Source organism: Dermacentor silvarum, chromosome 10, assembly GCF_013339745.2.
Source record: "Dermacentor silvarum isolate Dsil-2018 chromosome 10, BIME_Dsil_1.4, whole genome shotgun sequence".
Lineage (NCBI taxonomy): Eukaryota > Metazoa > Arthropoda > Arachnida > Ixodida > Ixodidae > Dermacentor > Dermacentor silvarum.
The window spans coordinates 125,362,505-125,379,379 of NC_051163.1; the positions used below are offsets into that span (position 1 = coordinate 125,362,505).

Here is a 16,875-nt window from a genome sequence, read left to right on the forward strand (position 1 = left end):
CACTAACGTCCCTGGTCTCCCCCTCCATTTTTTCTACTCTCCTCCCACTGTTCCGAGTTGGCGTCAAAGAGGTTTAAAAAAGAGCGGCGCAGACAAAGTAGCACCTACCCACTGTTGCTTCTGTCCCCTTTTATTCCCTTTACCCCTTTCCTCAGCGCAGGGTAGCCAGCTGGTACTTACACTAACTTCCCTGTCCCTCCCTCCATTTTTTCTACTCTCCTCCCACTGTTCCGAGTTGGCGTCAAAGAGGTTTAAAAAAGAGCGGCGCAGACAAAGTAGCACCTACCCACTGTTGCTTCTGTCCCCTTTTATTCCCTTTACCCCTTTCCTCAGCGCAGTGTAGCCAGCTGGTACTTACACTAACTTCCCTGTCCCTCCCTCCATTTTTTCTACTCTCCTCCCACTGTTCCGAGTTGGCGTCAAAGAGGTTTAAAAAAGAGCGGCGCAGACAAAGTAGCCCCTACCCACTGTTGCTTCTGTCCCCTTTTATTCCCTTTACCCCTTTCCTCAGCGCAGGGTAGCCAGCTGGTACTTACACTAACTTCCCTGTCGCTCCCTCCATTTTTTCTACTCTCCTCCCACTGTTCCGAGTTGGCGTCAAAGAGGTTTAAAAAAGAGCGGCGCAGACAAAGTAGCACCTACCCACTGTTGCTTCTGTCCCCTTTTATTCCCTTTACCCCTTTCCTCAGCGCAGGGTAGCCAGCTGGTACTTACACTAACTTCCCTGTCCCTCCCTCCATTTTTTCTACTCTCCTCCCACTGTTCCGAGTTGGCGTCAAAGAGGTTTAAAAAAGAGCGGCGCAGACAAAGTAGCACCTACCCACTGTTGCTTCTGTCCCCTTTTATTCCCTTTACCCCTTTCCTCAGCGCAGGGTAGCCAGCTGGTACTTACACTGGCTAACTTCCCTCTCTCTCCCTGCATTTTTTCTACTCTCCTCCCAGTGTTACAAGTTGGCATCAAAGAGGTTCGTTGAAACGCGGCACATGCCTAGTGGCCCATATCCAGTGCCACATTAGTTGGTCCTATGGTTGGTTTCGAACCATGTTCCCACAGGACAGTAGCCCGCCCGACCTTTCAGTAAAGTTTTTCCATCCATCCATCTATTACCGAACGTACTACTCATTAGCCATGGACTATGCCTACATAATCAGTTACCCAAGTTGGCTAGAAAAACGTCAAATACAAAAATAGATAAACAGACACACAGACCCCGGAAAGTTCGGGAAGCACCCTAAGACTGCTAATCTCATTAGTAAATAAAGGAGTAAAGCTGTACGAGAAAAACAACTTGCTGATGGTGAAAGCTAAACCGACATTTTCAGCATTACACTAAAGGCCATTAGGCTACATCGTCGGATTTAGCCCTCTCCAATTTCGCGAGTATGTGCGTACGTTCGTGGTGTTAATTTCTTTTCTTCCTTTCATAAAACCGCGGTGCAGGTGAATACATCCGCATTGCGAAGTGTTGAATGCTTGCTTGAGGAAACTGAGCCTGCGTTATCTTGTCTGCGAGAGCAAAACAGACGTCAAACAGACATCTGTTGACGTCACAGACGTCAACAGACGTCCTCCAAGCGCTCGTCCTTGTGTCCCCTTTTTCTTTGTCCCTGTTTGTTTGCGCACAAAAATTTAAGAAAATGAGTTATTCACTCAGCATATTGGCATCGCTCAGCGTCACGATACGAGTTAGTGCATCTCACCGTCATCAATAAGGGGCACAAGAGGGTCCAGCACGTCTGCATATAGTAGCTGGGCTGTCGGCCGAGCATGAACTGCACGTCGAACGAGAACCGTCGCAGACCTGTGGGTGAAGCCCAATGAGGGTAAAAACTGCTGAACTCGGAGATGCAGGGAGAATCGGGTCGCTTTTTATTAGTAGATAAATGTTTATCATTATGGATGCAGCAAAAAATATTCGTCTTTGGCACGGCCAGGGTTTGCTATGCGTAGATTTCATTGAGAAAGAGCAGTCAACTTTTCTAAAAATGTCGACAAACATCACGAGAAGACAACTAGTCTGCGTGTTATGTTGGTATAACAAAACATTCCAAGGATTCGCCGCCACGTGCGGAAGTGAGCATTACTGCGCTCAAGTTGCTGCGCAATTCCGGTAAACAAAAATATAAAAAAATAAATCATTGATGATTTACCGGTAATTGCGAGAGAGATGCGTTAACTATACGTCACACCTGTTTCATCTCCCGGATTTATGAATTAAACTAACGGTGGGCCCCGGCAGACTACAGTCAGTTGCACTCTACCTCTACCGCGTGGCCGGGTTCCCACACTTCACTTTTTCCTGCTTTGACACTTCTTATGCTAACGCAATAAAAAGTCTACATTGCCAAATTCTGGCTCCACCAGCGCAGTTTCCAAGCTAAAAAGTCAACACAGCACACAGTGGTTTTCCAGACATGACTGCCGTGAAAATTGTTTTATTGGGTAGCCCCATTTATCACGCTTCAAGTATACGCCTATTTTCTACGAAGACAAGCTTGCCACGGCTTCGGGACCGAGCCGGGCTGTCCACCGCATTGCTTTACTTCACTCGGCACTTTCCATCGCCCCAACTATTCTTAAATTCTTTCAATCACCCTGTCAAGATGCCGCTCGTCATCCTTAACAAGGTGTCTCGCTCAATTCCTGGTTCACCCAATTCCCATCAATTCCTTCTATAGCGAAGAGTTCTTGCAATTTAGAGATACTTGTATTGGAGCGAGCGCACACCAGAACAGCTGCAGCATCAACTTAAAACCGAAATTGGCGTTATCGCTGTCTCACAATATAAAAAACTTGATGTCTAGAGCACGCAGGAAGATAAATATTTCGCCATGCCCAACCTATTCTATTTCGCGGAAATGTTTTGGGTTTCAATAAACTCGCTTCCCTCATTCCTGATCCTTTCTGAAGCAGGCTCGATATACATGCCTCTCCCGCAAAACACACATGGCTCAAACGTATATAGGACAGCTAGAAAAGCACTTCCGTCGCACATAAGACAGTGCCTGCGCGAAAGACAAGACAGCCATCTCACCGTAGAAGTACCTGACGAACACAACCTCGATGAGTGGTATTGTAAGAAACCGAGGGGTCGCTGCAGAGCGCACGACCAAGAGGACCAGCTCAGCAGGCTTTCAGAACGGACTGGCGCGTGCCGTGCTTGCGCCGTAAGCACGCGCCGCCCAACTTTATTCTCCTCGGCTGTCAAGCCGAGAGCGCCGATCTTGGGGTCGCTGCGTTGCGGCGTCGTTTGGCGCTACAGGGCCCCCCGCCCAGACGGAACGGCGAAATATGCGCGATTCACTACGGTGGCCTGGCCTGGGAGTGCAGCAGTGGACGAGGTTTTGGTGGCGGCAGCTTGAGGAACATTGACCTCATGATCCCTGCATCGCGGAAGGCGCAGGCGCGACGCCATTCGCGTTCCAAGCTGCAGGTGCAGATGTTGCCTGGTCGGTCTGCATGGACGGACGATCGCAGAAGGGTGCGGGGAACGCGGCAGCCACGATGACATCGTCCAAGTTTGGGCTGGTCAAGCGGTGAAGACGGTGGTGGGGTGCGTCGGCGCCGATAGCAACATCGAATCCGGCCCCCGCTGATGCTGCGACCGTGGTGACAAGCCCGCAACGACGGGGCCCGGTTCGCTCTATCGAAGTTAGCGTGGTGCCAACGTGTGAATGTCAGTCGGACCCGTGAACATAGGCTTGGTGTTGAGGGCGGGCGCTTTCGAAGTGCGCGGTAGCAGCGTCCGGCCTGGCACCTGTGTAAAATCGGGTGGACGCAGCGACGAAAACCAGCGAAGCAGCGGAGCTGCCGGCTCCGCTGGGCACGGGTTCTCCGACGCCGAGCACCGCAAGCCGAGGAGGCATCCTTGTGGCCAAACGTCAAGGCAGTGTCGTTGGGGCGTTGAAGTCGAGACACTGAACGTGTGTTGCGAGAGGAGGCCGGCGACAAGGGCTCCACGGGAAAGAAGCTGGCGTTGCTAGGAAGTGCAGTGCACGTGATAGCTGCCGGACCAGTCTCACCGCAGTGTTGCCGCAGGATTTCACTCGGAACAGGTGGACTGATATGCGTCCCGACAGCCGTCAAGGCACGGCTCGCTGCTGAGTCATCTCCACGGCTTGGACTGGGGACGACATGTAACTCGGGTGGGGGTGGAGTGCATGCCGACTCTTTGGTATGCTCGGGCGTGGAGGCCAGGTGGTCGTTGCTGAGGACTAGCGGGCTCACCAGTTGTGTAGTTGATGGTGCGTGCAGTGTGGCGGGAGGTTGTTCGTCGTCGGGGAACGAACGAGACGCGGGAGGCGCAGTTGTCGTGTTGTCTCCACACAGTGGCTCCTGTGGTGTAGGTGCGGCGGAAGATTCGCGAGCAGTGGCGCAGCGTTCACCCGGTGCCGATGGCGAAGAGGACGACGTAGTTTGAGCCATTCCTTCAGAAGCGTCAGCCGTTGAAGGAAACTGTGTCGTGCTGCGTAAGTGATCGGGAACTGGTACGCCAAAGTGTTGAAAGAAGGCGGTCTTGAGGCCCTCGTACATGTTCTGGTCTGATGACGGAAGGTCAAGACGAGAGAAGACGTCGGTGGGAATTTCTCGCTTGAGGAGTAGGTACCGCCAGAGCTGCGACGACACGCCATTTACGTATAGCTGTGCGTCTACCTGCACGAACCACACGATAGGGCTGTGCGGACGGTAGGGCCACAGTTGCAAACGCCAAGGGTCGTCGAGCGTCGGTGGGCGCCACTCTTCTTCCAGCTGGTCCATGGCCGCGGGACTGGCTCGGTAGCAGGCGATGCTGAATCGGTCCTTGTTGATACTCTGAGGATCACGTCCGGGTCACCAATGTATGAAACCGAGGGGTCGCTGCAGAGCGCACGACCAAGAGGACCAGCTCAGCAGGCTTTCAGAACGGACTGGCGCGTGCCGTGCTTGCGCCGTAAGCACGCGCCGCCCAACTTTATTCTCCTCGGCTGTCAAGCCGAGAGCGCCGATCTTGGGGTCGCTGCGTTGCGGCGTCGTTTGGCGCTACAGTATGAATTGGCTCATGACACCGTGGATGGTGTGGTCCTCGAGGAGCTTGACAATGTAAGTGCCGCCCTGGGTGACGGTTGGGAAGCCGGACACGAACATGCCGATGCACGCGAAGAAGGCCACCTTGTTGATGTTGTTGTTGGCGCGGACACGCGGGAAAAGGTCTTCGGCGCACGCGATCACAGTGCACAGATTGAAGATCTGCGTGAAGCACGCGGTAATTCTAAATATGCTACACATACGAACTTCGCCACGCATTGAACAGTTTCAGTTCCAGCAGATTTCTTTCTTTCTTAGACAGATAGAGGGCTGTGGGCTGACAGAGGTGCTCGCTCCTGTTCGAAATCGCTCCTGTTGACATACAAATATGCACTTACATTCGATTCAGGTCATTCCAAATACATTCTGTGCACATTTAATTGATGATGTACTTTCAACACGCAGGTTGCACGCACAGTTCATTCACGTGAACCAACACTACTATCCGATGAACTTTATATGCAACACAAAACAAATATACTGATATGCCGGAAAAAAAAAGTTGTTTTTTCTGCCACATATAAAGTTTAGCGTGCATTTTGGTTTGTAGGAACTGTGATGTATCAAAAGTGTTCTTATATATTGTTCTTTGTTCTACAATATTTAATTACTCAGGTGTCTGGTAATTTATGTCTCGACATCCATCATTTGAAGGGGGAATGGTGGTGCTGGTATTGTTTTGGTAATAGACACTGTAATGTATAAGCGGGTGTGTTAAGAATGTCGTGCCTATTGTACTTAATATGCAAAACTAACGTATATATTTCTGGCTCAGAACAATCAGTACTTGTGAAGAAGTCTGTATGTCGGCAGTGACATACCAATAGTGCGAAGAATCAAGTGCAATACAAAACAGCGCAAACTATATACTCGTCCCTTTGTCTCCATATTTCGCCGTGATGTTCATAACCAAACCACCAGAAACTCGTACATCCATAAACGCCAAAAATGCAGCAGCGGTATTGGAGAAATATGATTGCTACACCTCCTGAGCCACTTTTCTCGAGCTTCGTATTGACCGGTGCACGCTCACGCCCCACACTGTTAGAAGGCAGTAAAAAAATGCAATAGAAAAATTGTAACGGCCTGCAAACAACATTATACCTAATTTGGAAATGGCTAATACGTCACAGTACGCTTCACACTACTGCATTGTATACTTGCAATACTATTACGGACGCAGTACATGTAATACCTAGATCATCATTGCGCAAAAACTAATATAATCTAATTTTGCCAGCGTGAGACAGCAGGAAATAAATCCTAATAATGCGATAATTGAGGTACAGCACGTTAGTTGCATCTTGGTACTAACCACAGAACATGCAATGCGTTTCTACACATTCGTGTTTCATCACCGGTTCAACAACCATTTATTTATGATCCCAATTGAGAAAAAAGTACACGTTTGCAAAGGGAAAACAGATCCTTAAATAGTGCACTTAAGGGGAGTTTTAAAAGCTTTTGCGCTATCGGCTATTAGATGTGCAAGCTAGCCAATACTTGGGACAAAATGTCGCGTAAAACTCGGATGAAGAAGAGATGGAGCAGACGCTGTTGTTTGCCTTGAAGTGTTGTAGTTCCTTTGTTGATAGTATGACTACCCGCTACGCGACATATTCGTAGCCGACATCTTCCCATCCGACCTTTGACGCCACCTCTTTCGGTGCTGGGTTAACTCACCATTGAATCAACTGACATCAGGAAGAGTGCAGAGAAGAATATTCCCGACCAGAGCCGGGGCATGGACATTGACTTCACGACTTCGGGGAAGATGATGAACGGAAACACGAATTCTGCACAGAAACCACCAACGTAAATTTCTTTCATTAGTAGCACGGCTATCGCAGTACGAAAATGATAGAGGTCTAGGACCTAAAAATATTATCAAAGAATGCAAAAGAACACTTCGAAGGCCGTATATACATAAAACATAGCGTGCGAACAGCTTAACAGTATCAATACAAACAAACAACTTAACACAAGAAAAAAACAAATATGGCGCATGAAAATCAGAATATTAATACAAGGCTGGGGACAAGGTGGAAGAGGGAGAGCACGAGCTTGGGACGGAAGAGGAATGTGCTGGGTAGAACACAATCTGCTGTGAACTTCCTCAGGAGGGTCAGAAGTGCAGGGCATATCGAGCTGAACAAGTTCCGCGGAGCAGTCAATCAAAGCTGAATGCGCTGATAAAAAATCGAGACCCAAAATAACGTCGTCGGGACATTCTTCAAGAACAGTGAAAAGAACAGAGGTCTGACGGCTGGCGCCACTGACACGAGGCGCGCACATTACTTTGACGGCCAGCGTTCTTCCGTCGGCGACTCGCACAACACAGGACGCAGCAGATGTGGGGACTTTAAGTCAGGCGTCTACGAAGATGGTCACTCATGACAAAGATGTGCGCACCAGTATCAATCAAAGCCGTCAAAAGGACACCATCCACACACACCTGAAGTAAATTTCTATGCATTGGCAGGGTCAGCACAGGAATTTGAGACCGGGTCGATGTAGCAACGTCACCCCTCGGAGCTGTACCCGTCAGTTTTCCGACGAGCTCCGGTACATGGGCGATAGAGATAGGCAAACAGAAGTTGGGCGAGGCAGGAGGCGTCGTGGTGAAGGCGAATGGCTCTGCCGTGTAGGTGGCGAGGCCTCATCATAGTGGTATGGCTCTATGGGTTCTTCCGGCAGCGGGCGACTACCCGGTGAGCGACACCAATGATGGAATGGAGATCGAAATGAGGGCGTCCACATGTTGCGGCAGTGACGGGAAATATCACCAACAAGAGAAAAGAGGGAGAGCACGAGCTTGGGACGGAACCAAATAGGCCTGACATCTGGTGTTTGACATTCCACTGAGTTACGATAGGGCCGTGAGGAGTGATGGGGACAGGAGTGAAGGTGTAGGATCGGCTGATGGAGCAAACGAAGGGAACACAAAGGTTTGTCAGCTCTTGGCGAAGGAAGGACAGGATGAGGGAACCATCGGTCGAAAATCATTAGCGGCATACGTCTAGGAGCTAGCCGGCGATGCATCTCTCGGCGAACGATGCGCACAATGCTAACAGGCATGGTCGGCTGAGGCGCGGAATGGTCTTCGCACGATCATGTGGCGGCTGTATCTGGAAGACGGGTATACTCATGGACAATTCAACGGCCTTTAGCTTCTTCGAAACGCCTGCATTCACCAATGATGTCGTCAATGCAGGTGAAGTTCTTGTAGACGAGCGGGTTAATTGTGTCGTCTGCAATGCCCTTCAGCACATGATTGACCTTTTCACCTTCCGGCATTCGGTCGTCGGGCTTGCTGGCAAAGGGAAAGAAAGTCTTGAATACAGGTCACATATGACACGGCTGACGTATGGGCTCGAGTACCAAGTTCTTTCTTCGCGGCTGGTTGCATTCCAACTGTCCTTCCAAAAAGGTCGCAGGGCTTTTTCTTGCATTGCTCCCAACTCGTTACCTCATCTTCGTGTGTCTGAAGCCAGACCCTTGCCATGCCTTTCAAATAGATGATCACGTCGGTTCACATAAGGGTCTCATCCCACCTGTTATTTTCGCTGACACGCTCTTACATCCGGAGCCAATCTTCGACGCCAAGGTTGCCGGTACCCGTAAACGTGCCAGCGCCGCGGGGCTTAGAGAAGATGGTGGTTGGTATGGTGGTAACCGTCTTGGTCACTGTTGTTGCAGCCTCTTTGTCAATTTGCACGGTGGCAGCGGCCAGGCTATGTCGGCTTCGGAGCTCCGTCTTGCGTTAGCTGTACCCCACATCTCCACCAAAACGTGGCACAAGGATTTAAGAAACCGTGAAAGCTATGTGAGATGGAACGAAAAATGTTAGGCCTAATGCTAGGAGACAGGAAGAGAGCGGTGTGGATCAGAGAACAAACGCTGAAAGCCGATATTCTAGTTGACATTAGGAGGAAAAAATGGAGCTGGGCTGGCCATGTAATGCGTAAGATGCATAACCGGTCGACCATTAGAGTTACAGAGTGGATACCAAGAGAAGGGAAGCGCAGTCGAGAGAGAGAGAGAAAAAAAAACTTTATTTTCATGTTGCGTGGTGTGGTGAAAAGGCCATCAGTCCAGAGCCTCGCTTGCGGCATTCTTCAGTGCCGCACCGATAAACGCCGCAAGGTGCCGTTGGTCGTCGGTGCTGGTGGCTTATGTCAGCCACCCGGCATGGGGTTTAAGGGAAAGATTTGTAGGGGCAGGCAAGGGAGGTGGGGGCGGTCCACAGGACCAGAGGATATGGGATGTGTTCGGGTGTTCGCTACAGTGTCAGCACGGATCAGGTAAGAGCCCGCGGAGCAGGTGCATTCGCGCTGGCGTCGGGAGTGTTTCACTCTGGGCCTGACGGATGAGCACACCCTGATCACGGGTGAGCTCTTCGCTAAGCTTAGGAAACTTTCGCCTTGCCTCTTGATAAGGCTGCAGAAGCAGAGGAGCCCACCTTGTCGTCTGGGCTGGTTGCGGAATGTCGGGCGCCATCAGTTTCTTGGATGTGTCCAGGCGAGCCCCCATTGATCCAGATGGTAATGTAATCTGCTTAGATCGCATATTTGATGCCGGGGATGTCTTGTAGAGCTCTATGGATCACGCACATGGCAAGATTAAAGAGTGTGGGCGAGATCACTGAACCCTGCGGGATACCTGTCTGCGGATGGGGATACTGTTGTGAGGTTGTGTTCCCTACTCGTAGCGTGTAAGTGCGACTCCATAGGAAGTCCCTCATATAATTATAAAACTTTCTCCCGCAGCCAGTAGCTTCGAGCTCTTGCAGCATAGCATCGTGGTTGACATAATCAAAAGCTTTCTTGAGATCGATAGCAAGAATGGCTTTAAGTTGAGCACTGCTTCTTTCCTTCGTGATTTCTTCGTGGAGCTGCAGCAGAACGTCTGGAGTAGATAAGTGGTGCCTGTATCCAATAAAATTATGGGGTACGTGTTGGCTTTTCTCAAGGTGACTAAGAAGTCTGTTCAGCACGATACGCTCCATCAGCTTACCGACGCATGATTTTAGCGATATTGGACACAGATTCACTATGGCTTGAGGCTTGCCAGGCTTCAGAATGAAAATGATGCTGGCTGTCTTCCATTCTTCTGGCAAGCTGCTCACGTCCCATACATTGTTCATTTGCTGAAGTAAGTATGCATGATCGGCTTCTGTAAAGTTAAGTGCAGTCGAGGACGGCAGAAAACTAGGTGGTGAAGTTAGGAAATTTGCAGGCGCAGGTTGGAATCAGCTAGCGCAAGATAGGGGTAATTGGAGATACAGCCTGAATTCGTCCTGCAGTGAACATAAAAATAGGCTGATGATGATGATGATGATGATGATGATGATGAAATCTGTGTACAGATTATGTACAAAAGACAGGCACAACAGGCAAGTCCCTACCGTCGTCGTCTTCCGCCCAAAGCTCGTGATGTATACTGGATATATCAATAAAACCAAAACACAAGTGCATGGGCGCAAACAAAACAAGAGACTGCAGCCCTTAAGAATTGGTAGCATTCAACAAGCAACGTTCAATATTTGTGACAAACGTGCTATTTCGACTGCATAATTTATATCGTTGCAAGTTTCAATGACAAGATTTCGAGGATTTGACTACGGTTTATTAGCGTGATTTCTAGCAGAAGAAATTGTGGCACAGAGAAGACTGAGCAAAACTGAGCGAATAACTATCTGCCCATTCCTTGGCGAACTGCTGCTCTCGTGGTAGTTGTTTTTTTTTTTCGCATATTCTCGTGGATTTGAACTCGGAACAGTGATGCTGATGACAGAAAGTTCAGAAGCCATTGCTCGAACATGTACCGGCCACTGTCACGGTCGGCATTGTCCATGAACATCGTCCTGCTCTGGTCTCATCTAAGCAGTTTTAAATGTTCTTTTCTCCCGTCAACAGTTCGATTGTGCAACAAACTTGATGCTTCCGTCAGAAGGCTACCCACGGTACAATTTTCTACTGAAGTGACGAAATGCATATTGTGTCAAAACTTGACAGCATTTTTTTTGCAATCTCTAAGTATGTTTTATTTCTTCTGTGCGTTCTTTTAACCTGACATATTTTCCAACTATGTTCTTGTATCTAATATGTTTTGTACTGACCCACCCCTACTGCGTTTCGTATAGATACAGCAGTATTTATAAATTAATAAAACGCCCCTCCACTCGAAGATCTCTCTTGGCTTAAGGATGGATGGATGGACAGACTGGCGGACGGTCGGACGTCTGTCTCAGTCCCCTGTCTCATTCCCTTGTTCATATTAGCTTTCTCCTCATTCCTGATCCCTTCCCATTCAACACAAACTGTATTTTCGAGGTAAATGCCCATCAAAAGCAGCACCGAGTCGTTGCCGTAAGCCTTCCACTTTCGTGTCCTACAAAACACTCCGGTAATGTCTAAGCTTTGTACTTCACTTTTCGTTGGTTTCCATTCTAACCTTCAGTCGGTGTAGCCCCTCCAGCATAACATAAACGAAGTTTGTTCCACTGGTCGCGGTTTATCTTCATGATTGTATGTTTCTGTTGATTTTTGTTTAAGAAAACTGTCAACTTAGAACTATGCTCAAACCAGCGCACGGAAACAAGGACACCTACAGACACAAATACCACAGAACAAATACTACAGCGCTTGTTCTGTAGTGTTTGTTTCTCTGTGTGTCCATATTTCATTCGCGCTGTTTCAGCATAGTTCTAAAGATTAGCCAACGAGCCCTCACCAAGATGTCATTTACGGCAATTCATTACACATTCTGTTATAGTGAGGAAAGCTTCCTCGAATGCTTTCTCCAGACAAGCTTTAGAGCCACCGACAGCTCGATGCGGCGCATATTGCAAGGTCACTGATCACATGTTGCCATTTCTATATCGTTCTAATATTATTATCCAAATTTCAAAGTGTTCAATTAAAATTACTTACATTTAGCCAATGTTTCTTTTTTCAGTGGATAAACATTTTTAGGTATGCTAACAACGAAATTGAGTGGCTGTTTCAAAATAAAAATTTTAGGTCAACAAGGGCCGCAACTCATAGCGCCTCCCGTTTTTTAGGGATCCGATAGTAGATTCCCTCTTCCAAGCCACACGATGACATGCCATTCATGCGAATACGTACGCGTAGAGCACTGAACCCGCTGGACCATCGGCACGAGCAGCAATTGCAAGTGCAGCCAAGCATTGTCTTAGTACTAGTTGTGCTTAAGGAAAAGCAAAAAGCACAGTAACTGGCGTACTAAATAGTGGGCACCTCAAGCGTTCCGTATTGCAGAGAAGTGGGGATAATGAGACAAGGGTAGTTGGAAGGCCACGCTGTGTTGCGGCGCGTTGCTTGACACAGCGACTTCTTGGGACCCGGGAAGTGATGGGCGTCTTTTGGTGATTAGACGGAACATAGACAGGCTTTTTTAGAGGTTGTCTGCTCGTCACCCCGAAGTCATCTGGTCCTCATGAAAGTCGGCCAACTCGCGAAACCTAAATATTGGGCATGCTCACATTGCGGGTCCGAATCTAAATCCCAATATTCTGTACTCGCAATTTATTTATTGCAGCAGCATAAATAATTATTAGTGTACTTTCTATTTATTAATTCGCCTACATCAGCCAACATTTGTGAATATGGCTACCTGGCCTAGAAGCTGTACCAAAGTAACCCGCGTAGTAAGCAGACATCCGATCAAAATCGTTCACCAACGTACTAAACATCTTCTCAAAAATTAGTCAGCCCAATAGATTTGCTTAGAGATATTTTCAATGTAATGGTTTTAGCGTACCCTAGACGCACTTTCCTGATTCAGCCTACGCCTCGAACAATGCAGAAAGGAAAAAAGGATGTTATTTGGGCTCAACTATCTGGGTTATTGATTTCTTCTATGGTTGTAATAGGACCACTTCAACGCTACATGCGATAACATTGCATTGCCATCAGCAAATACTCTAGTATAACTTTACTCTCCTAGTTGACAAAATAGTTTTACCTCGTGACTTAAAAGGCAGCACAGCCTATTGTAATTGTAATTGTATTGTAATCTATTGTAATTTCTTGTGGGGTAAAATACTACAGATTCAACAAATACCACATGACGGTAGGTGTATTTTACCGTATTCGCAAGAGGTATATAAAATTTCAAATTTAGAACATATGTATTGTGCTTATTTATCAACCACTGCCCCCTAAGTGTTGCTAAGGGCAGTGAATCAATTAGGGAGTGTCAGATGCACTCTAAATTTGCCAGGCCTAGCCGCACCTAACATATGCAAACTTGTGAATATTGTCATTATGCGCCGTGATGTTGTAATGCTATCGCATTATCACTATCGCAGTCGTCAGAAAAGACTTCTGCTGCGATTTTTTTACTTCGTTTCCCTTTATTTAAAGCGTCATGAAAACGTAAATGAAGCGTGCAGAAAAAGTCAGTGGAGTACGGGCCAATGTACTTCATTGGCGTAGGCATGCTTAAGGCTGCTAGAGAAAGGGTGGTGACAGCTGTCCAGCTCAGAATATATCAGTTAGAAATTTATGGCCGGTGGGGCCATAGACGTCAAGCTCAATAAGCCACTGCTGCAATGTCCGTATTACAGGGGCCTCCAGCCTTTCATCTAAATGAACTGCTATGCCACAAGCCAAGTTTCGCGCAAAAAAAATCCGGTGGACCCACCTCACGATGACTGACAACGCTAATGCGATTAGTATTCAGGTAATGCAGCAATAAACCATATTGCTGGAGACAGCTTGATTTGCAATCTGTATTGAGGGAAGAAGGCTGAAAGCGCTAATCGCAATACTATGGCCACGCACGACCGCGCCAACGGAGACAACAGCGTTCACGCTTTCCCATTCCACATAGAAATTTCGAATAAACGCAGCCTCTCTACCCCGACCAGTTTAGTCCTGCTGGCACTGTGGCATGGGCGTTCAGCGTACCTGACTCTAAATAAACTACAGTGTGATTGGATATGGGTCTTTTTCAGGTATGAAACGGCTCATCATAAAAACGTAGTTCGCTTTATGTGCTAGAAGAACAGGCGTTCTAATATTTATGTGTTGGACATTACATTTTTTTTTCATTCGCGATTGAGAGCAACCTTTCAGGGGCTAGATAGCAGAGAGCAGCAGCATGTAAAATTAATGGAAGTAGGCTAAAATCTTAATCGTATTTTAGAAGAGTTAACACTGAATGTGGCTATTTAGACTAGTTGCTTTATTTCCAGACATTTCAATACGTCAGATACCTTCTTGAGGATAACTGCAATTTCTTCCTTAGCAGGTGCGCCAAATGACTCCTTATGAAGTTAGGAGTCTGGGTCCCTCTTCAGTTAACTCAAGTGACATTACAATAAGCGGTAAATAAGATGGCGAGGCACGGTACGTCTCGAAGTCCTGGAAGCAGCTTCCAAGATGTCGAGCCAAGGATCCGCCAACACCGAAGACCAGCGCACAGCCCATCAGGTTCGACATGGTCATAACCAGCGGCAGTATCAGGAAGGCCCTGGGAAAACAGGTAAACGGAATTCGGGGCTTTGTACACTCGAAGAAAAAAAGATAACATTACGCAGCAGTCTTCTGACCGATGACCCTGCCAATAATCAGCGATAAATTGTTTTTTCTGACAACGTCATTAACGTATTGCTCATCGTTTTGCTTCCGGTGCGGATAATTATCAATTTCTGCTGACGTACTTGACGCACCAACCTACTTGACGCCGACGTACTTGAACAAAGGGACCTTTGATTAAAACTAACGGCTTCCGCAAATTAAAAATCCCGTGTGGTTCCCCTGACAGGTTATAGCGCATGATGCACTTTCGTATTCGCTGTTCTAAATATATTCATCACTGCTACGCTATAGTTTGCCATTCGGAAATATCCAATGTATGTTAGTTAATTTTGAAGCCCCGTCTTCAGCATAAACTTTCCGAAGGGTCATAAATCTGGTTCATCAATCTAGTTCAGTAAGTCTGGTGGCACCCTGGGATAAAAGCCGACACGGCGCAGGGGAATAAGACGGCAGGTCATGTCCCCGAAAAGTGGCACAGTTGTACATCGCGCACTGGGGCAGGAAAGAACAGGCAGAGGTGGTCCAAATTTCCGTAGTCCCCCACTACGGCGTGCCTCATAATCAGATCGTGGTTTTCGCACGTAAAACCCCACAATTTATATAAAGAACGGGCAGCTTTAAGTAGCGTAAGTATATCCCCACTGTGCGTAATCTGGCTTTGCTACAGACGACTACCAGTACGCTATTAAAAACGATACTAAATGACAATGACGTCATCGTTATTCTGACCGCAGTCTCTGATCGCTCACTTCCAAGCGAGCGTTCAGAGCCTGCAGTCAACTTCGGCCCTTGCATCCAACTCGACTATTCCTCACGCACAGTGGACGCTGCTGTTATGCACATGGTTTGTGCTGTTTGGTGGTTCTGAGTACGAATTTTGCTGACTGACAGTTCCCGGGACACGTGCCTGATACGGACTGCTTTTTTTTTGGCCACTGTGGACCAGTAGTGTCACTGGGTTCCACATAGTGGCGCTGTGATAAACAGGTCCTGGCAATATAAACCCACCTGGCAATCTGCAGCGACCACTTCCAAGCGAGCGATCAGAGACTGCGGTCAACTTTGGCCCCTGCATCTAACGCGTCTATTCTTCATACACAGGTGAAGAAATTATGCCTTGCTTTTTTCTGATCGTAGAGCTCTCAGAGGATCAGCATTGCTGTTATGGCTCGCACTGTCGCTTCAATAATTAAGAATTTTGATTATTTTAAAGCTGTTTTCAATGCGAAACTTGGTGACATGTCTGACGCCTTGGGAGCCCTGAAGGTTGCATTATCCACACAGAAACCAGATGATGTGAAACAGCTTCAGAAAGAAGTAAGTGAAATTAAGGATTCTTATACATGAGTAAACAGTTCGAATCCGCGAAGGAGCAAAATGCGTCTCTAGCCGTCACAAACAACGAATTAGTAGAAGACAACCAAATGCTCCAGCGCAAAGTTTAACGGGACAGCGTTAAGGGCCCCGTCTCGCGGAAAATCCGGCGTTGGCTACAGCGTCGTTTGCAGCGTCGGCGTCGGCGTTAAACATCGGCGTCCGGCGGAAATATTCATGCCGAACCACATCATCCCGAACCACCCCAAACACACAGGCCCTCCGCGTGGCGCAAGTCGTTAGTGAACAAAAGTTTAATTTCTGAAAGTAAAATCCGTCAAAAAAATTGTAAAGTGCGACTGATCCACAACCTGCAGGCGTGATAGCGTCGTATTGTAAATTGAATATACGAGAAAAAAGCCCGATAAGCAGCCAGGGACCTTTGAATGCTATCGCGTTGCACTCTTAAAGGCGAAGCTTAAGCGTCCTCCAATTCTGATGGTGTTTGGCTGTATTTTGGTTCTAGGCAACGTTCAGGGGAATGTTGAAAACCGAGCCTTTCTAAATTTTCTGCGACACGGGCCCCTTGCCACTATCGCGTTAAAAAGACCCAGAAAGCTCGCCTTCGTGCATAGCGTTCACCGCCAGCATTCTCAGGTAAACGTTAAGTATAAACCGCATGCACGCGATATTGCGCGCGACAGCGACAAGCGACGCGATGGAGATGGCTGTCGCGGTCGCTCGTCGCCTACAAGTCGTACCGCATGCGAGCGACGACTTTGAGCGGCGTCTCCCTGGTGTTGCCGGTATGAGGGCAGCCAATGCTCGCCGAAACTGGCGTGACGCTTGCTTTATTAATTTAAGTTGACGTGTGTTAGTGTAAAGAGCAGCATAAATATTTCTAAAGGTCTTGCACTACGTCATTAT

At 47.9% G+C, this 16,875-nt stretch overlaps 1 protein-coding gene across 1 annotated transcript in view; it reads right to left on the reverse strand.

Moving 5' to 3' along the window:
* Nucleotides 1–5,020: 5,020 nt before the first annotated feature.
* LOC119431831 (sodium- and chloride-dependent glycine transporter 2) overlaps nucleotides 5,021–16,875 on the reverse strand; it is a 58,944-nt gene continuing 47,089 nt past the window's right edge. The window contains exons 8-12 of the mRNA XM_037699291.1: nucleotides 14,442–14,566; nucleotides 9,528–9,663; nucleotides 8,260–8,378; nucleotides 6,749–6,861; nucleotides 5,021–5,227 (exon numbers count right to left, since the gene is read on the reverse strand). Coding sequence (XP_037555219.1) covers nucleotides 5,021–5,227; nucleotides 6,749–6,861; nucleotides 8,260–8,378; nucleotides 9,528–9,663; nucleotides 14,442–14,566 — 700 coding nt within the window. The remainder of the gene's footprint in view (nucleotides 5,228–6,748; nucleotides 6,862–8,259; nucleotides 8,379–9,527; nucleotides 9,664–14,441; nucleotides 14,567–16,875) is intronic.